Source organism: Myxine glutinosa, chromosome 11 (genome assembly GCF_964187855.1).
Source record: "Myxine glutinosa chromosome 11, kmMyxGlut1.1, whole genome shotgun sequence".
In the NCBI taxonomy this organism is placed as follows: Eukaryota; Metazoa; Chordata; class Myxini; order Myxiniformes; family Myxinidae; genus Myxine; species Myxine glutinosa.
The window spans coordinates 21,138,022-21,159,680 of NC_136271.1; the positions used below are offsets into that span (position 1 = coordinate 21,138,022).

Consider the following 21,659-nt stretch of genomic DNA (forward strand, 5'->3'; position numbering starts at 1 on the left):
TATAACCTCCTCCGGAGGTCTTGAGAACTGAACCCTGGTGTCGTGTCATTTGAATCCCAGCTGTGTGTCTTTTCCTTCATTGACCTAGCGTAGCGCGATTAGTCAACGTTCGGGTATAATCGGGTAACTTGTGCAGACGTGGTCATACCAAAACCGCTCGGTAAATAACATCTAAGCCACGTCTGTAACAATATTTTTGTATTTATTTTGTCTTTTTGCAATTGTTGGGGCTGTATTTGTTGCTGTTTCATTTTCCTGTGCGGCATCTTGCATTCGTACCTGTTTTTGGAAATTATTTGCAAGGTAATTTGGGGTTACTTTTAAAGGTTTTTTTGTGTTCATGTTTGTTTACAAATTGCATCTGATAGTCTGGTGAGCATTTCACATACTCAGCTAGTCAAACAAGTCTATATTTTTGTGTGTGTGTGTGTGTGTGTGTGTGTGTGTGTGTGTGTGTGTGTGTGTTTGTGTGTGTTTTCTGCAGCAACCTTTCCTTTTGGCAAATACAGTGACTATTGTGTAACATAACCATTTGTGTATTTTTGACAAACAAGGAAAATTCTGCTATTTCTGTGTTCATCCAATGCGCCATGATGTCCTTTGTCAAATAAAATATGTGCACAAGCTTATATTGGGCCATTCCTTGATTCAAAACCTTGATCTTTTCTATCCCTGCTAATTTCACCCCAATTCCACTTTTTTGAAATACCAACTTCTGTCCTGGAAGTCCTTGGTGTCCTTGTGTTTTGTACTTCTCCCACCCCCCCCCCCCCCAACCCCCTTCCCACGCCTCCTCCCCCCAAGCCCTCTCCCTCCCACACATCTCCCTGCTCTTAAATGTTGTGTGCTCTCAAGTGTTTGTATGCTTTCCCTTCTCTTGTCTTCCGCTCCCTCTTTTATATATTTTGTTTGTCTGGTTGATTTGTTTGTGAAGTAAATGTCAGCTCTTTCACGAGCCTCGATTCAGGATACACAAAAAATTCAAACTGTTGAAAAAAAAAAAACCTTCTTACATTTTCTCAAAGATCTGCATTCAACCAGTGTATAAATAATGCATCAGATAAAAGTAAACTGTCACCTGTTGCTTGTTAAGCAAAAGATTCACACTTTTGAGATCTTTCCCACAGTCGTCTGACTGGATCTGAGTCTCAAGGTCGTTGATCCAGTGGTCGAGGTCAGCACAGCTCTGCGAGAAGAGCTCTGATTTGTTAGCCTCAAACAGCAATGTGGCTTTATTTTGTGTGGTCGTCTCCAGCTGTAGCCAAAGTCTTCGCAGTTCCACCAACCGAGCCTCCACTTCAGCACGAGTCTCTGGCTTCTCCCGCATTAGCACCTCAGCATCCTGCTCTCCACCATGAGACAATCATTGTTTCTTTGCTATAATTTAAATGCCAGGCCAATCCTACTTTGGGAGTTTTATTTTTATTTCACTTATGAATGGCTCAAATTTTACCTGGACTTTTGTTGATAAAAAGCAAAAAAATTATGTTTCTCATGGCAGATGCCAATGGTTTTTGAGGAAATTTGTCTTTGTAGTGTTCCAAACCAATACCCATAATCATGTATCCTACTTTAATGCATGTTCTGAAAATCAAGATGACATAATATAAAGAGGTTAGAACAGTGAATAAGTCTAGAGTTTCATAAAGCCTTCTGAAATTTACCGACTGTTGGCTCGCATCGCAGGATGATGAATCTGGAAGGAGATCGGTATTTTATTGGTGCAAGTTATTGGAAGATGGGGGTTAAAATGTGGAGAATGAACCAAATGCTGCAAAGCCAGCCACATCAATCAATAATACAAACATTAAGTGAGTTGAGGATTCTGGTCCCAGCTTCGTCTGCACACACATGCGCTCGATCTTTCTGCTCAAAGAGAATAATCTCTGAAGACACAAGGTTCCACATTGCTCAAGTGACTATGCCAGCAAGCCAGTCCTCTCTCTTTCTGTCTTTCTCTCTTTCTGTCTTTCTCTCTTTCTCTCTCTCTCTCTCAAGGCAGTTGTGGTTAAGCAGCTTGCTTTCTCATCATGGAAGACTAACCTTACTAATGGCTACCTCAGGTCATTCTGCAAGACAAATTTGTGTCTATCCTCAAGTGAGTCAGAAAACATAATCTGATAAACCTTAAGGCTGATTAAAAGTCTTGGAAAAACTGTCTCCTTATTAAAAGTCTGGAAGCACCTTGTCACGTCCATCTCTAATGTGTGTTCCCCATCCCTCATATGACACAACAGGTTGTCCGAAATCTGGCATTGCTTCGAAAGGTCATGTACAAAACCCATCCCTCTCTGTCACCACCTTAACTCCTCATAGCCACTGTCTCATTGACACTTACTTTTTCAATGAACAAGGAAAAGAACGCTCTGGCCAACTTTGATTTTCCCTTGGAGACAGGCACATGTGGCATCAGTGCTTTTGTTCTCAACTCCTGCTATTTCCTTTTGAGCCTGTCCACCTTAAACCACCTCCCTTTTGCCTGGACGACAGCCAATATCAATCCGATATACAGTCACGTGAAAAAGTAAGTACACCCCATGTAAAGTTTTGACTTTTTAACATATTTCAACATACAGCTATTTGATCTTCATTTCAACAATATTGATAGACAAAGGTGATAAAATATAACAAAAATCATGAAACATTTACATTTTGTAGTCCATTGTATAATTTTAAAAAACATGAATGCAAATTTCGCATGTGGAAAAAGTAAGTACACCCCTACATTTATCACTACTTAAAATACCTAAAATTAGAATCAGGTGCAAATTATTAGAACATCGTTAGAGAGCATCTTGGAGGAACCTGTCTTATTTAAACCTCAGACATTTAGTTTGGTTTGCTCTTTGTTGTTGAAGTGTGCGGCATCACCATGCCTAGATCAAAAGAGCTCTCTGAGGCGTTCAGAAAGAAGGTTATAGATGCCTACGAGTCGAGGAAGGGATTTAAAAAGATCCCCAAACAATTTGAAATCAATCATTCGACTGTCCGGAAGATCATCTACAAGTGGAGAAGATGCTAAACAACTGCCAACTTGTTCAGGCCAGGCCGCCCCAGCAAGTTCAGCCCGAGAGCAGACCGCAAGATGCTGCAAGAAGTCTCGAAGAACCCCAGAATGTCATCACGGGACCTACAGGTAGCTCTTGCCACTGTTGATGTCAAAGTGCACGAGTCTACCATTAGAAAGAGGCTGCACAAATTTGATCTACATGGGAGGTGTGCCAGGAGGAAACCTTTGCTGTCCAGAAAGAACATCAGGGCAAGACTAAAGTTTGCCAATGAGCACCGAGGCAAAGACCAGCACTTCTGGAACAATGTGCTCTGGACAGATGAGTCAAAGGTAGAGCTATTTGGCCACAGTACCAGAAGACATGTTTGGCGAAAACCAAAGATAGCATTTGACCACAAGAACCTGATACCAACTGTAAAGTATGGTGGTGGAAATATTATGGTTTGGGGTAGCTTTGCTGCATCAGGGCCTGGGTATCTCACCATCATAGAATCCACTATGAATTCTTCATTGTACCAGAGGGTGCTTGAGGATAATGTGAGGCCATCTGTCGGAAAGTTGAAGCTCAACCGAAGTTGGACCTTACAACATGACAATGACCATAAACATACCAGTAAATCCACCAAGGAATGGCTGAAAAGAAAGAAATGGAAGGTTCTGGAATGGCCAAGTCAAAGCCCGGATCTAAATCCCATCGAGATGTTGTGGGGGGATTTGAAACGAGCTGTGCATGCAAGAAACCCCTCAAACATCGCACAGCTGAAACAATTCTGCATGGAGGAGTGGGAAAAAATTTCTCCCAGTCCATGTCAGAGACTGGTAGACAGTTATAAGAAACGCCTACTTGAGGTCGTTTCTGCCAAAGGGGGCAATACCACCTATTCGAGCCAAGGGTGTACTTACTTTTTCCACATGCGAAATTTGCATTTATGTTTATTTAAATTATACAATGGACTACAAAATGTAAATGTTTCATGATATTTGTTTCATTATATCACCTTTATCTATCAATATTGTTGAAATGAAGATCAAATAGCTGTATGTTGAAGTATGTTGAAAAAGTCAAAACTTTACATGGGGTGTACTTACTTTTTCATGTGACTGTACATGAATGGTGTAAAAACATATCCTCTCCACTTTAGGCCTTCAGCTGACTTCCATTTACAAGCAAAGTAAGTGAATCTGATTATCATTGCAGATGACAACTAGCCACTGTATTTATCAAATGGCCTAACCTCTGATCATCAGTTTGGATTCTCTCCGAGCCAATCAATATTGTATTGTAGCACTCAATATTAAGCAAGAGTTCACACCTGTGTCTTTGGACATGTCTCAGACATTTGACACAGTAATTTGCTACTCTGCTTGCCAAGGTTTGTGGCTGTGGAATACAATGCCCCCTTCTTTCTCGGCTTGCTAACTTCCTCCACTCACACTTCTTCCACTCATTTCCTCCAGCAACTAACTCTCAATGGAATCCTCACATATACTCTTCCAACAGAGGCTGGAGTGGACAAAGGTAGCATATTGAACCTAATCCTATTCCTAGTATAAAATGACCTCTTCAATGCTTTGCAAAACCATATTTTCCTTTTGGCAGATGACTCCACATTATACCATACAATCCCATGTCCTGCCAACAGCCCAAGCTTACCAAAATCCAAGCTTACTGCACACTTAAACTGTTTTGTTCCTCTTTTCTCTCGTTTGTGGAACTCTCTTTTTTCTCCTTCGTTTCCAGATGTTGTTCAATTTCAGTCTTCTCTCCAGGGCTTCCAGCATGTGGTGCTCTCCCATCCCATGTCATTCGCGATCCCTATCCGCAATATTTTCTATCCCCAATAACCGTATCTTAGCTAACCTAACCCAACCCTCTTATGTGTTTTCTGTGTTTTCTCCCCCTCCTCCCTCTTCTCTTTCCCATTTTGTTCATTGCCTTGCTTACTGTGCCCAACTCGCCCCACTGCCCTACTGTCAGTTTGTTGCCTTTTTACACTCTGTCAACTCACTCTTCCATGAGCCTCGATTTTGTATTTTTAAAAAGTTGTCTCCTCTTCCTGTAAAGCTTCAGAGCTTTGATTTTAACATTTATTCTTATTATTGTTGTTATTATTCAAGATACTTTCAAGAAAAATTTACTCATCAACATAAGTTAGCCAATTTCATGCTATATCAAGCATCGTGAAGCAGGAATGAAAAACGAGTTCACAGCTATATATTATAATCTGTGCATTTATGAGCATCTTCATGCATTTTAACATTCAGTGTTTGTGAGGTAAATAACACATAATTGCTTACAATGCAACAAATTATAGTTTAGTAATCTCACACCTGCTCAATCTTGTTGAGCCAGCCCTTGTTAGAAGCAAGTTCAGCAGTAAAGGCTTGGTGCTTGAGCCACTTGCTGTGCAAGTTCCGTGCCTCATCATAAGTTGTGTCTTGTGCTGTTAACATCTTTTCATTGATCCAGAGATTCAGCTGTAAGCCAGCACAATATTTGTTAGACCAATGTAAAAGAGTGCACGGTTTTATTTTTTGTACACAGGTGTCGACGCTCGTGGAGCAGTTAGAACACAGAATGGACCAAGACACCACAGAACAAAAAGAACAGTAGAAAGGTGGGAGGAGTGGAAACATACCAACAGCAGGGCAGATGGACAAAATAGAAAGAGAATTGGAGGAATAAAGCACATAGGGAAGAACGAGAGCAAGGGGAGAAGGACACAGGGAGTGAACAAGATGGATACAGCCACAAACTCTCAATCACAGAAGTGGAAGAGAAAAATGGAGGAGAAGCAGAAATTGATCAAAACAAATAAAGAAATTCCAAAAAATCCTTTAAATAAATGAACAAACAAATAAATCATGAAGCGGAGGGTGAGGGAGCAAGGGGATGGGATGGTAGCCTGGAAACCTGGAAAGATGTGGACTTGGGGAGGGTTAAATGAAGAAAGAAAAAAAAATCAATGTTTGTGGATTTCAAGTTTCATTAAGAAGATAAATAAAATAATATGGCTGCCAAACAATGTGACCTATGATGTCATAAATTTAATATTTTAATACAAATGGGTCATAGATCATATACGTATATACATGCAATTTCAGATTTTTAGGATAAGGCATTCGATGAAAACATTTATGGCTGTTATACCACTTCACTGATGATGTCATCATTAGTATGATTTTGTTCCCCATATGGAGTTCCTTACAATGAGCCACGTTAAAAAAAATTCGATAGAGCGGTTTTGGAGATATAGAGGTGCAACGTTTTTCGGTTTTCCAAGATGGTGCCTGTACCACGTGACCTATGACGTCATAATTATCATTAAAATATTCTACAGGAGGAGCCGCTCATATTCTGAAAATTTAGTGTCCATCAGACTAACAGTTGCAGAGGAATTTTTTTTTTTCATACTGATCAGATCAAGCGTTGAACTTGTCAAATTATGACATCATAATGAAGGCACCGATGACATCATCATAAACATATCTTATTCCCTATGGGGAGAACTTGACAATGAGCCATGTTTCAATTTTCTCCATTGAGCGGTTTGGGAGTTAGAGGTGTAACTTTTTTCCAAGATGGCGTCCGTACCACGTGACCTATGGCATCATAATTATGAATAAAAAAAATTATACAGGCGGAGGCACTCCTACGGTAAAATTTCGTGCAAATCAGCCCAACGGTTGCCGAGAAAATGAATTTTTAAAATGCAGAAACGTATGCACGCACGTACGCCACACGAACGTATAAGAATGCTTAACCCTGATTTTCGCTTTGCGAGTGCAGGGTAGCGACGTTTAACCCGTATGGACGGATGTACTGACGGTCAACCCCAAAACATAATGCCTCCGGCGACTTCAACGGTGGAGGCATAAAAACTGGGCAAAATACTGAATAGACACCTTTCAGGAGGAATATGACAGTCTCCACAATGGAGACCCCTTTGGGTGCTATGATTAATTTGAAATGAATGTCTCAGCAAGTCAGTCAACATTTATGAAGAAGAGCAAAAGCAAAATTACCTCACGACTGTCCTGTAGGAGTTTCTGAAGTTCTTGGTTGTCCCGAAGTTTGTCAACGAGATCTTTTGCACCATGACGGTTTTTATTGGCCCTGTGGAGAAAATGTGTTTATCAAAATAAAGGCAATAAATATTCGTCTTTGTTATGCCAATGTTGTCTTTGTAATATGTCACTCTAATATGCACATTTTTCTTGCTTTTGGAAGGACAGTGGAAACAGAAAATTTTCATTTAAAAAAAACTTACTTTCATAGTGAAAACAAAATGAGAGGTAGAATGGGCTGCTTTGCATGTTGTATGAATCGGGCGGTCAAGCAAAAGGAATAAAATGCAGTCGGACCCCGACATTCATGGTTCCAACATTCACGGACCCCGCATATTCATGGTTGTTAAAATGCAACCTGCTTTACATTCGCGGCCCTGTGTCCCACGTATTTGCGCTTTTTCCTGGGCGCAAAGAAAAAAAAAATCTTCCACGAGCCGTGAGCATAACAGTTTAAAAACACATCTTCCACGAGCAGCGCGCATGACCTACTTCTACATCCTACTTCTACATCCGCAGCCCTGTACTTCGTTTTTTCACAGCTTTTGGCGGCCGCATAAAATATTTTAGCCACGCTAAAAGCGAGCTGCGCGGCATGTCCCACCATTCACACTATACATCTATATGTGCTGAGTGTCCCACCAGCTGCATAAGACGTGTTACAACCCCGCGAGTTACAAAATGAAAATGCTTCACTGCATCTATTATTACCAGCTGCTGAATACGGCATCACCTGCCAACATCCCTCTCAAACAATGGGCAGACTACTCACACCTCTCGCAGCTACCCACAATTCCCGCACAACTACTTATGTGCAGTGTGTCCTTGGTCTCCATCCTTTTTCTTGTCCTGCTTCTTTGACCCATGTTTTTGCATCTTGCTCTGCTCATCGTTCGATCATGGCTCTCAAGCACAAGACCAGTGTCGGAGATGCGTCGACTGCCAAAAGGCAGAAGAAAGTGATGAGCCTGAGCCAGAAAGTGAAGCGGCAGGACGGTCTTTTGAGAGGAGAGAGTGCGGCCTTTGTGGGCAGATCGTTCGCTATATACAGAAGAATGAGGAGGCGATCCGAGAAAGTGTTGCGGCGAGCGCTGTTCCGAGCACCAAGGTGGTCGCCTAGGTCCGTGACATCCACATAGAAAGGATGGAGAAGTCTCTCAGCATACGGATAGAGGACAATGCGCAGAATAACATTCCTAACTGCTGCATGATCGGATTGTCGGCTAACTAAGCCGACACCACTCACTGGCTTTGCTACCGTAAAACTATTTTTTGCTTTTGTGTCGTCGTTATACATTCCCTTTCTTTGCTTGCAACTAGGGTCTGTGTTTGCTCCCGTTGCCACATCAGGAATAAAACCTTCAACAGCCTCCTTACCCATTCTATCACTAAACAAATATAGTGTAAATTTCATCATTTCAGATGTAGCAGAGACATAATCAACCCCTTCAACTTCTTCAGTTCCAATATACAAACGAACACTATCAAACATTTTCCAGAAGAAATCATTTACGAGTGTTGCATTAGTGTTATTCGCAGCCTTAGTGAATGTAAATTTACACAAGAAAGTTTTGGCACTATATGAGTTTGTTGATTATTTATTTCAAAGATTTGTGTCCCGTTTGTATTCCAGTCTATTCCTGTTATGGCATTAACCTTAGAGTACTCTTCCTTTTTAGTGGAGTTTGATTGAATTTTCATTTTTACTTTCATTTATTTATCCCTGTGTCTGTTTCATAAGTCCGTGTGGAGACATCTCAATTTAGGAATTTTAGTTACCGGACAGTTCTGTTATCCTGGCATTACTTTATTAAACCCAAGGTATATATTTTTTGTGTTTAATGTGTTAGCTCTCACACGAGCCTCGACTTTGTATACAAAAAAATATATTCCTCTAACCAGGTGTGACTCCACAAGCTCGTTTGTTGAATTTTAATTTCTCGTCTGTCTTGTTAAATTATCGTGGGTTCAAGGACGCCCAAATGAAACCTGTGCAGGTAAGCCTTGTGACCCTCCACCCCTGCACGTGTAAAAGGAGCCACCATAGTTTGAGTATAGGCCTCGGAGTTAAAGCTCGGTTGGCCATCCTTCACCCATGGGTGTTAATCCCGACTGTGAACGCGACAATATATTGTTGTGGTTTTTAGAACCCTCCACTTTGTAAATATTGTAATATCCCTTAGAAATAATCCCCTGTAAATATTCCCATTTTGGTGTAAAAGGTCAAAGGTCGCACCCTAGTTAGGCCACGAGCAACACGTAGCACACCATAGGATCTTCTTTAGTTATTTCATTAGTATGTGTTTCAGGTAAGGATTTGTTCCCAATAGTTGAATCTGCGTTGTATTAATTAAATAAGAGTAGGCCCCCTTTTCAAATCCTATTCATATTGCGGCGTAGCCTTCCTCCAAATTGGGCTCCCTTGCTTGGCAGTAGCGTTCGCTGCCTGGCTCAGCCGCCATTACGCACACGGTCAAGCTGGAGAGGAAGGGTGGAGCGCCAAGAACGAAGGCGTGGCCCCTCAATGCCCCATCAAGGGGCGGACCGGTGAGCGCTCGCGACCACTCAGAGCCGAGGCCAGCTCACCGGTAGGCGGATCCAAAAGGCAAGCGGCTTGATACGCGAGTGGGCAATAAAAGCGGCTGCGTGGGACTACTTCGAGAGATGAGCCAGAGAGATGCACGAGGGAGATGATCAGATGCGTGCAAGGGATGAGCCAGAGAGATGAGATGAGAAGAGAGGTGCCCGGGAGAACGATTTGAACCGATGCGAAAGGAGTCCTTGCTTGCCGTTTATGAACTATTGGAGGCGCACAACTGGCGAAGGCTAAGGGACAATTTGTTGCGTATGCCGCATCCCAGTCTCTCCCCCCCCCTCCCCCCCCCCCCCCCCCGCGATATAATTGTCCGCTCACGTTAACGCCACGCGAAGCTGCCGGCCGCTTGCCGCTGTACGAGGGAACATCCGGAGCGTGGCCGAGCCAGAAAGCCCACCGGAGCGGAGCGTGAACCTGGGGCCGGACCTTGACGCCTACCATCTGCTTGGACCCTTCTCTTCCTTCCTTCCTACCATTACCAACTCCCGTGTAAGTCTGTCTGTATTGTCCTGGGCATGTTAATTAAGAGTGTTTAAGGTTGCCCTGTGTCCTTTTATTTCCTTCTTTTGTACATTACCTCTTTCGTTTCCTCTTCATTATTGTACAATAAATTCGGTGTTCCACCTTTATCTGATTTCTTCTCATCCGATCGCTTTAGTCTTTTCCCAATTGAATACCGGTGGCACGATATAGGAACCGCTTATAATCGGGTCTAGTCTTTGTTAACGGCCTGAGTCGTGGCTCGCTTCACTCGGCGTGTCCATTACAGCCGCGGCTCGGGCCACGCTTACCGGGAGGCGCTGGTAATTAGGTAATAGGATCAATTGGCATATAGATTTTTGTGCAATAAAGCCCTCTCTGCTTTACATAAAATGGAATGCAGATAGCCCTAACCCTACAACAACACATTATGGAGTTGGATATTGAATTCCATATGAGTGGCTTTTGTTATAATTAGTCAAGCCACACAGAAACTCCAAGTGATTTGAGTCACTCTTGTATAATGGCTGAGCTTCTCTATTTAGCTGTTCGAAGGCATTGACCCCACTTAGTTATTTAACACCTTCTTTGTCAATCAAGTATCGCTCTCTTTGGAACCAGAGATCGTATATAGACACAGAAACATAATTTTGTATTATTTAAATAGCTTTCTTGAAAAAGATATGGCAATTTAATCCATGAATGCAAGATGATGAGCATTGAAACACCTGTTCACCACCATCTCATATTTTCCCCCATCCAAAACCTTGATATTTTCTACCCCCATTAATACACCCCAAATCAACCTTTTTCAATGTTCGACATCATTCCTGAAATTCATAGCAGTGTCCACTTGTTTTATACCGTGTACCCCCCCCCCCCCCACTCCCCCGCCCCAGCCCTCTCCCTTCCACAGATCTCTTGATGTCGTGCTTGTGCGCTTCCGTCTCTCTCCCCTTCTTGTCTCCCGCTCCCTTTATTATATGTTTTATGTGTCCGTTTATGTTTTTTGTGTTTAATGTGTTAGCTCTCACACAAGCGTCGACTTTATATACAAAAAAAAATATTCCTCTAACCAGGTGTGTCTCCACAAGCTCGTTTATGGTAAGGGGAAAAGGAGAACATTTTCCATTCTGTACAAAAGCAAGACTTTGTGCAAGGCTTGACACAATTGGGGGCCGATTTTAACATAGCAACCGGACCAGGAGGCTGTGTTGGAGAGGATCGTTTGTGCTATTGATGATCAAGACTCAGCAGCTGACGTGAATGATGCACGATTCAGAGTATTTTGCTTGGCTTTATCATAAAGAAAACAGTGTATGACACCTACAAGGAACGCCTGCCCTGCACCAACATATTTTGCGGACCAACATCGGCGGTCTCCCCCATCATCAATGCTCCTTCTCCAATCGGTCATGGCTGGCGAGTTACAGGTGATGAATTGTCAGTTCTGTGGATGACACAAGATCCAGCCCCAGAAACGATGTTGGAAGTAGTCAACTGCGGTACTGGATCTGGATTCTGGTACTGGTACTGGACCAAATCAACTCATCCACAAAGTTTATTCATAACTCGTCCATAACCTTTTAAAATATCATGTTATATATCGCTTTTCACCCGATCTCTCAATGGTGAAGAATCACGTAAAAATTAAATAACTATTGTAGCCGAATCCATATTCAGATCTTCACCAAAATCGAATCGATTGGTCTTCTTCAAACACACTACCTCTCCACCAAGTTTCGTCCAAATCCGTCCACAACTTTTTGAGATACGGGGGGAGAGCGAGCCCCTTGGTAAAGCGAGCGATTTTTTTTTTCATAGCGTCATAGCGTTCATAGCGTCATAGCGTCATAGTGTCATAGTGTCATAGCGTCATAGCGTTCATAGCGTTCATAGCGTCATCACGTGATCGCTCTGAGCGAATTAGCGCCCACCTGCTCTGATTCCGTTGATTCCGTGCGCTGAAATGCGCTGAGGTAAATATGAATAAAAAATATGGATCGTCAAATATTTTGAGTTCGGCCATGTTCGTCCCAGGCTCAATGGCCATGTCTATGCCAAATATCAAGCATGTAAGCCTCTCCGTTTAGGAGTCTATCGGTAACATTACACACACACACACACACACACACACACACACACACACACACACACACAAATTGTGTTTTATATATACTAGGGCATGCCCGTACTATATATATATCTAAAATTATATCCCCCCCCTCTATTTACATGAAATGGTTTGGTCCATTCGCAAAGCCAAAGCGAACGGCTTGCGAGTACGGTGACAATCCCCCCCCTCTATTTACATGAAATGGTTTGGTCCAAAGCGAACGGCTTGCGGAGTTTGGTAAATAAATCGCCATAGCTCGGTAACTACTTCTCCGATTAATATGAAACCTTGAAAAGGCACATCCTCGGGTCCCCAGCAATATACCTGGCAAGTTTCAAGTATATCGGACCCGTGGTTGTCGAGAAACAGCGGTCACAGACAAACGACACACACACATACACACACACATACACACACACATACACACACACACACAGAGATTACTGGAATTATAGATAGATATAGATAGATTCGAAGATATGTCCGGCCTGAACGGCATATAAATCAAAATGACGGAGTGTGCAGTCAGCGGTTGTATGCCATAATGACATCAGACGTAATCACATCACCCTGTCATGTGACCAGATGCTCAGCTCTGATTGGTATACGTTTGAGGGGACATATATACATACGGACGGACAAACTGCTCGAGACGGCTTTGCCCTATGGGCTATGCTGTAAAAAACGCTATGAGAGAAGGAAGAAGAACAGAAAAATCACCTCTCACGAATGGAGTTCACTTTTTCAGAGATTTTCTCAGAGTAAAAGTTCCCATCGGTAACGAGTTTCTCCCCGAGTTCCACAACTCCATTGATACGTTCTTCGTTGGTATCCATGCTAGCAACAAATGCCTCGTGTTTTTTTATTGCTGCTTCAGCCCCAACCAGGGTCTGAGGCATTTCATCTCGAGCCAAAGCAAACTCCTGCAGACAACCGCAAGTAAGGAGTTGAGAGAGCATGGGAAAGGATGTGGCTAGACCGCTTGAATGGCAAGGAGAAAATAAAAGAGAACCCATTGCATGTAAATTAAAATAATATAAGTAAAAGAATAGGATAAGAATGGAAAATGGTGGGTACGTAAATTAACATAAGCAAAAAGCATACACATTACACACACAACCTCAATCTCTCTCTGAAAGGACCATCTGGCAAACCCTCCTATCTACTTTCTTAACAATCCTCTTGAAGAAGTTCAGTCATTCAAACTCCTGGGTATCACTATCAGCCATGATCTTTTTGGGGCGAACCACATTTCAAAGTTGGCCTTCAAAGCCAGCTTCCGACTGGGCATCCTCCATTGTACAAAGTCCTTCCTTGGCACACCTAAAATCCCATCAACCTACAAGACCATCTGCAGCTTCATAGAATACCAGCTGCTCTCCCCTCTGGGCTGCTGCCCCTGCCTCGTACCTTGCTTAGCTTGATGCTGTGGAAACCAAGGCCTTCAATATTATTGGAATCTCCCACGATGAAGCTGAGTCTATGGGACTATTGCTTTCCCATCGCAAATAGGTCAGTGGTCTCTCTACCTTCTACCGCCTCCTTTCTAGGCTTGCACCCTAAGCTCTTTCCGTGCTCATGCCCCCTACACCTCCTCCCAAACCCCCTCCCCCTCCACCTCCGCTCTCCTCCCCAGGTTTCTGCAGGGTACACGCAGTCCATGATCAAGCCTCTTCTGGTGAAACTCCCAAAATCCAGAATCACTGCTTACCCCCACTCATTTGTTCCCTTTTTTCCCCACCTGTGGAACCACCAGTGACATCCTCTTCAATCTCAGTCTTCCCTTCAGATCTTCAGGACAACGGTTCACCACCTTCTCAGATTATGCTCAATCCAAAACCATGACCTTTTCTATCCCCATTAACTCCCCTCAACCCCACACTCTTTCAAATTTCCCGTTTTTCCATCCGAAGAGACTTGTCCACCACATGCATTCTCCCCTTCCCCTCATCCCTTCTCACAGCCCTTATTTGTCCGGCCAAGTCTCTCTTTATTTTGTCCTTCAACCCTGCTGTTGGTGTCTCCTGATCCATTCTATGTTCTAGCTCTTCCATGAGTTTTTACCTTGTATGCAAAAAAAAGTAGATTTGCAGCATGATGTTCAATGGACACATAACCCCAAGAAGGCAAAATAGAGTATGAGTATAGCAGATTGAGCGATTTAAAATGTAAGTTCTCTCAAAAGAAATTATTTTTATGCCTCTGTTGACGAAGTCTCCGGAGGCATTACGTTTTCAGGTTGACAGTCCGGCTGTCCGTCCGTCCGTCCATGATAAGTTTTCGTTACCGCGATAACTTGAGAACGGCTGAAGGGATCTTAGTCAAACTTGGTGCAGGTATGCATAATGAGGTAAAGACTAAAGATGAACCGATGAAATTTTGGGGTCACGAGGTCAAAGGCCAAAGGTCAGAGGTCATGTTAGGTAAAAAATCCTGTTACCACGATAACTTGTGAACCAGTGATGGGATTCTGACCAAATTTGGTATACTTATGTAGAATGATGAACTGATTAGATTTTGGGGTCAAGAGGTCTGCAATAAGTCTATAACTTGAGAATGACTCAAGTGAACGAATTCAAACTTGATACAGGTATGTATAATGATGTAAAGATTAACGGATTAGATTTTGGGGGCAAAGGTCAAAGTCCGCAATAGGTCTATAACTTGAGAATGGCTGAAGGGATGTAATTCAAACTTGGTACAGGTATGTATAATGATGTAAAGATTAACTGATTATAATTTGGGGCCAAGAGGTCAAAGGTCAAAGTCTGTGATAGGTCTGTAACTTGAGAACGGCTAAAGGGATCGAATTCAAACTTGGTGCAGATATCCTGAGGTCAAAGGTCATGTCAGGTAAAAATGTGATAACCTGTGAACAGCTGAAGGGATTTAAATTAAAACTTGGTACAGGTATGTATAATGGTATAAATATGAACTGATTAAATTTTGGGGTCAAGAGGTCAAAGGTCATGTCAGGTAAAAATGTGATAACTTGAGAACAGCTGAACGGATTTAAAGCAAACTTGGTACAAGTATTATAATGATGTAATAATGTGGGCGTAGGCATATCGGTCGACGTCGTGACGTCGAAGAATGTTGTTCTTGTTATCTATGGGACAGACAACAAAAAAGAACCTTCAGAAAGGTAAAATGATTTCAAAATCCAGCTCACCTGGTTGGTGATGATGACTTCTGCCTGCTTAGCATCACGCATGAATGTCTGATAGCCGTGACACTGGGTGAGCAGGCTGTGTCTAGCCTTCATCAAACGACCCAGTGTGGTCCAACCTTTGTCCAGTGCCTCGAGACGCTCCAGCAGGAAACAGTATTCAGCATTATTCTGGTCAGGTGTTGTCACATCACTCAGGTTGTGCATGCTTTCATACTCATCCTGAAGGTGGCACCAAAAGGTATTGACATTTTGGTGATCAAGGGCAGGAAAACAAAGGAAACAACAAAAGTACATGAACATGATACCTACCACACAGGGTACCAGGAAGTTGTTGGCAATTTGGTTTAAATCAGAATTGATTTGAAAGGCGGATTTCTTTTGGATTTTCTGAAACATTCCAGAATGCATTGAATTGTACATATTTAATAAAACTAACTATTTAAAGTGCATACTTCCGCCAGGCTGACCAGTTTATGTTTTGTATCCAACTGAGAGGCCGTATTGGGATCCGGACCTTAACCAAAATCGAATTGGCTTGGTCTTGTTGCCTAACCAACTCTTCCACTTAAGTTTGGTCGTAAGCCGTCCACAACTTTTTGAAATATCATGCTATATATCGTTTTGGCTCCATCTCTCAATGGTGAAGAATCACTTTAAAAATAAAAATAAAAACTCGTGTCTGGATCCGAAATCGGATCTTCACCATAATCTATTAATGTTGACCTTGTCACACACCCAAACTTTCCACCAAATTTCGTCCAAATCTGTCCACAAATGAGATATGTATCCTGTTCACAGACAAACAGACAACCAAACAAACAGACAGGGGTGGCAACATAACCTCTGTCCACCTTCAGTGGTGGAGATAATCATTGTGTTAACAATGATAGGCATAAAAAATTGAATTGTTTTATGCTTGAATCTGTTTATAACAATTGTCATCACTACTACTGACTGCAATGATACGAATCGGCATAAATTGTGACTTTACTGTGAAATATCTGTCTGTTGCTAATATAATAAAATACCACAGATATGTTGTCCTTCTATGGTCACAGTTATCCCAGGAAAAGTAAAATAAATGCATTATAGATTATAAAGATATAAAACTGGCATTTTCAGCAACAATTTTTCTAAGTAGTTGGAGAAATGGCATCATGTTGACTTTGAATGAGATTTTGGATAAATGAAAGCTCTTTTGATGCAACATATTTGCTGAAGGAAGTAAATTCGAGTAGATTTTTCTTTATTGCTAGTTCTACTCTTGAGTAGACCCAGTAATTACCAAATTGATTGAAAAAAACACTTTGAAAACAAAAATAGTGCAAAGCACTATTCAATATTTTTCTATCCAAACCATCCTTAACCGAAGAGTTATGTTTCTCCAAAGTAAACTCTAGGCGCGCCCTAATTACGTTTTGAGAGAATAGGAAAAACATAGGCACAAATAACTGCATTTAGATGACATGATACTCTGGTTATTTCATATCAAGTTTACTCGACAATACAAATACCTGGCAGGCAGTCTCAGCCTATACAATCCAAAGTCGGTTGACTTGTAAACATTAACATTACAAATACTTGTCGGTTGACAATACAAATACCTATACAATCCCAGTAAACCTAACAAATAAACATTAAACATTAGTCTCAAGTGAAGTTAACATTTTATTTTAAGGAGGAGAATAGTCAAATATAATATTTTGTTCAAAACTTCCATACAGATGTTTTTTGTGTACAAAAGGGAGGCTCAAAGAAGAACGAGGCAATGCAGGGTAAAACAGCAATGTCCTGACAGTGAGGCAGTGGGCCGCAGTTGGACCGAACAAGAAAGAGAATGCACAAATAAGGAAAAGAGGAGAGAGAGAGAGAGGAGGAAACACAGTAAAATGCAAGTAAGAGGGTTGGGTTAGTTATTATTCGTAGTGGCTGAAAATATATGGGGGTAGCATGAGATGTTGGTGTGCAGCTTCCTTGAAGCCCTGGAGGGAACAGTGTGATTGAACCCTATCCAGAAGGCAGTTCCACAAATGACACAAAAGATGAACCAAAGAGTGGATGTGTGCTGAAAGTCTGGATTTGGGGAGTTTAACTAGGAGGTGGGGGGGGGGGGGGAGAGGTTACTGCAAGAAGGTGTACATCCTTGAGGAGCTGAGTATGGGATCAAAGGGCTGAGAGAGCACAGGGAGTTACACATATTCATTAGATGTCTTTTGCAACAGTTGTCATAACATGGGACTACAAGAAATTAATTTCTTTCTATTTACTCTTTTTGAATTTTCCAATGATTACTTGCAGATTATGTTCCAGAAGAAATTGGATGCAACCCACTATAGCAACATTTGAGTGCATACAGTAGGATAAAATATCCTAAGAAACAATTACATACACTTCCACTTTGTTTAAGCATCAATAACTGCAATATATGAGAAACTAACCTGCCGTCCTGCAATCTCACTACGAAGTGCCTCATGCTGAGCAAGCAACACCTCAGCTTCCGGCAAACTTTCAGGAAGCTCTTCGTTGGCTGCAGCACCCTGTGAACGTGACACCCATGCATGGAAGTCCTCCATTGACATGAAGAACTGCCGCAGCTTGTTTGTCTCTCCAAGCGATTCTTCGCGGGCTCGTATCATGCTCTGCAACTCTTCCCAGGTGTTCAGCAATTCTTGCAGGCGCCCACGTATGGTAGCGGCCTGTTCTGGGTGTTGCTCGGCTTGGCGATCAGCCTCAGCCTGCAACTCCGACACCTTGGCCTAACCAAGAAATGAACGTAAAATACAGAAAAAAGTATCACAACAAAACATTCAATTCTACTGATATTCGGTCAAAGGTGAAAATTGATACACAGTTTTATTTTTTTATTGTTTATACTATTGCGGATATGGGATTTGCATCCATCCATATCTGCTTGTAAATATTCCCCTATTTCCTCAATACTTCCCAACTATCCCCAATCCCCCATTCCCTAGTCCCATTTTCTGTAAACAACACTCTGTAGACCCGACCTCCCCCTATTTCCCCCATTAAATGTCGTGCCCAGGTTCACCGCATCTCATGTAAGACAACTATAGGACATCTTGCTAGTTATTCTTAGTCTATGTCAGTTAAGGACTCGTTTCCATTAATTCTGACCCTTCGTTGCACCAGAATGTGATTGTATGGCACCGTTAGGAAGTTTAGGACCTCCCAATACCTCCCCGCAGCTCTTCCTCACGGTTCAGCAACAACAACAACAACAACAGCAACGGCAGCGGCGGGCGCGGGAAGTGCGCGTCCTCACTCCGGCTTGGTTGGTAGGGGGTGTTGGGAGGGCACCAGGCCTTCCCAACGAGCCGCCATCGAACATGTGCTCGACGGGGTTACCAAATAGGGGCTCCCTGTCAGCTCCTCGTCAAGGGCGGAGCCCGGTAACCCCCGCACCCAATGGAAGCGGCGGACCGGCCCCAGTGGGGCGGAGCCAACCAGCCGAGGGCGTGTCACTCCCCGGCTGAGCATGCGTGGTGAGAGGGAGGTGACGTCAGATGCGCGCTGAGCTTGGAGCAAGCAAGACGTACCCTCCGAGCGCTGTGAGGCCTCCCCGCATCTTCTGGACTGGACCGTGCTTTATCCTGTCCCCGAGCCAAGGTGCACCTTGTGCCATCGAACTACCTGTCCCTCCCTGCCATCAATCCCTGTGTAAGTCAGCCTTGTTCCGTTTGTCTGTGGTCTGTCCGGGAATAGATAAGATTGTATTTAAGTGCCCATCTCTTCTGTGTCTTTTACCTCACTCTGCCGTGTAATCTACCCCCTTTTCTCCACCACTGTAATTATACCCTCCTCCGGAGGTCTTGAGAACTGTACCCCTTGCGTCGTTTCCTCTTTCCCAGTCGTCGTGTCCTTTCCATCATTGATTTGGCATAGCGCGATTTGGTCAACGTCTGGGTGAATCGGGTGAGTTGGGGAAGAATCGGGGGAACTGTTAGGTCGCGGCAATACCACCGCTCGGTAAATAACATCTAAACCGCGTCCGTAACAATACTCCTTGTGTCATTAGCCGCATAATAGTCCATGGGCCAGGGTTGGCAACCAGTACTACATGAGATGGCAAATTATAATAATGAATTTTCAGAAATCATATGTCTGAAGATGTTGCCCATATGTGATAACCTTTGCACATCAGTAGCTTAAGGGTACATTTACCACATTTTTTCAACGCCACCCTGATTCATATTCTAAACGCAACTTTAAGGTGGAGTGCGGGTCCTTTAATATTCTTCTTATCAGGGATAGAAAGCTGAAACTTTCCTCTCCATATATCTGAATCCATCTCTATCGAAATATCCAAACAAAATTAATAATCTGAGAAGACATTTTTATTTTTCCCTCAAATGTTGGTCTATTTTTCTTTTCACAGGTACCTGGCGAAGTAGCTAATGCTGCTGATGTTTTTTTAAGACATGTGTGTCCGTAGATGGTACCAATATGTGATAATATTTGTAGATCAGTAGCTTAGGGGTAACTATAGTATGTTTTCTGAAGCCCAACATGACAATGTTTTCGACACCCAAGTTTAGGGGTGGACGGTGGTGCATGGTTCCTTTAAATATTTCTGTTGTTTTTTGCTGAGATTTTCCACTCTATATATTTCGGCCATCCACCATCAGGAAGTACAAAGCAAATTCCATTATAAGCTCTGATGATGTCACAGCAACGTTATTCCTGAAATATATATATTTATCTGTATTATTCATATGGTATTATATATATATATAATATATATATATATACAGACTTGGCATTTAATGTGGAATATTTTTTTGTGGTGGTGAACTTACTTTTCAAGATGTCTTAGAACCAAAAGTTCATTGGAATTATGTTGAAATTATTCTAGATTTTGTTAATGTGACCTTTAAAAGAAACAAAAACCACATTTGACATTTCCAAACAAATAAATTGATCCTTGAAAGTGATGTAAACTGATATCGAACTCAATTCATGGACAGTACTGTGTTAAACTTCTGTACGTTTTCCAGAAGTATCTCTTTATTTTGCACATTAGCCAAAAATTTTTTTAACAAAAACAAAAGTTAAATTACGACTGGGATTACGGACAGTAAAATTACAGTTCAGTACTTCGTGTAACCCCCACGAGCATTCAGGAGAGCACGTACACGTTGAGGCATGCTGTTCACGAGATTTGCCAAGGTTTGGACAGGAATCGCTTGCCATGCAGTGACAATAGCCTGCTGCAATTCACGCACAGAGGTCGGCTGCTGGTCCAAGTGGTCGATTTGACACGTTAATTCTGCCCACACGTTCTCTATCAGATTCATATCCGGGGACATGGCAGGCCACTCCATATGCTCTACACCACGGTCAGCAAGAAAGTGTTGGATCATGCGAGCACGATGAGGCCGTGCATTGTCATCTTGGAAGACAAAGTTTCCTCGAAAGGCTGCACGAGCAAATGGAAGCAATGTTTCTTCCAGAATGGCCCTGTACTTGAACTGGTTCAGGTTTCCATTCAGAACAACCACGTCAGTTTTGCCCCCTGCAGGAAAAGCAGCCCAAACGGTCACCCCACCACCTCCAGCTTGGACTCTTGGCACTATACAATCTTTGTTGTAGGCTTCATGCACTTGTCTGCGCACTCGGACGCGGCCATCTTGATGATAGACCAGAAATCTAGACTCGTCACTGAAGATCACGTGTTTCCAGTGTCCTGGCTGCCATTGACGGTGCTCTCTGGCCCACTGCAATCAGCGCTGTCAGTGTTGTCTGGTCAGGCGTGGCTCTCTCAGGGGATGCCTGGCACGATAGCCTGCTTGAACCCAGTCGTTGGTTGACTAGCCTTCTGGATACAGGCACATTTGTCAGTTGCTGCCACTCAGCCCTAAGCCGATTAGCTGACTTGGTACGGCCATTGCGGACTAACCGGTGCAGCTGGCGATCATCCCTCCTTGTGGTTCTGTGGGGACGTCCTGGCCTCGGTATTGGAGAAGGGACACCCCTCTGAGCATTTCGTTTCAGGATCTTTGACACCTGACCTTGAGTGATGCCATACTGCCGAGCAATAGCACGCTGTTTCATGCCGTAATTTCGTAAAGCCACCACTCCATGACAAACAGCATTGTCGAGTTGACGGACCATCTCCAGAGGAAGCGGCAATAACTTTTGGAGACGTGCAGCAGTTATTTTCCACTAATACAGAATGCAACAACCCTTGTATACCCGA

General features: G+C 42.8%; 1 protein-coding gene across 1 annotated transcript in view; it reads right to left on the minus strand.

Moving 5' to 3' along the window:
• The window catches only part of LOC137436478 (spectrin beta chain, non-erythrocytic 1), a 213,486-nt gene that overhangs the window by 63,928 nt on the left and 127,899 nt on the right, over nucleotides 1–21,659 (minus strand). Inside the window, exons 19-24 of the mRNA XM_068130302.2 lie at nucleotides 17,881–18,198; nucleotides 15,443–15,661; nucleotides 12,991–13,193; nucleotides 7,037–7,127; nucleotides 5,342–5,488; nucleotides 1,079–1,342 (exon numbers count right to left, since the gene is read on the minus strand). Of these exons, the coding sequence (XP_067986403.2) occupies nucleotides 1,079–1,342; nucleotides 5,342–5,488; nucleotides 7,037–7,127; nucleotides 12,991–13,193; nucleotides 15,443–15,661; nucleotides 17,881–18,198 (1,242 nt within the window). The remainder of the gene's footprint in view (nucleotides 1–1,078; nucleotides 1,343–5,341; nucleotides 5,489–7,036; nucleotides 7,128–12,990; nucleotides 13,194–15,442; nucleotides 15,662–17,880; nucleotides 18,199–21,659) is intronic.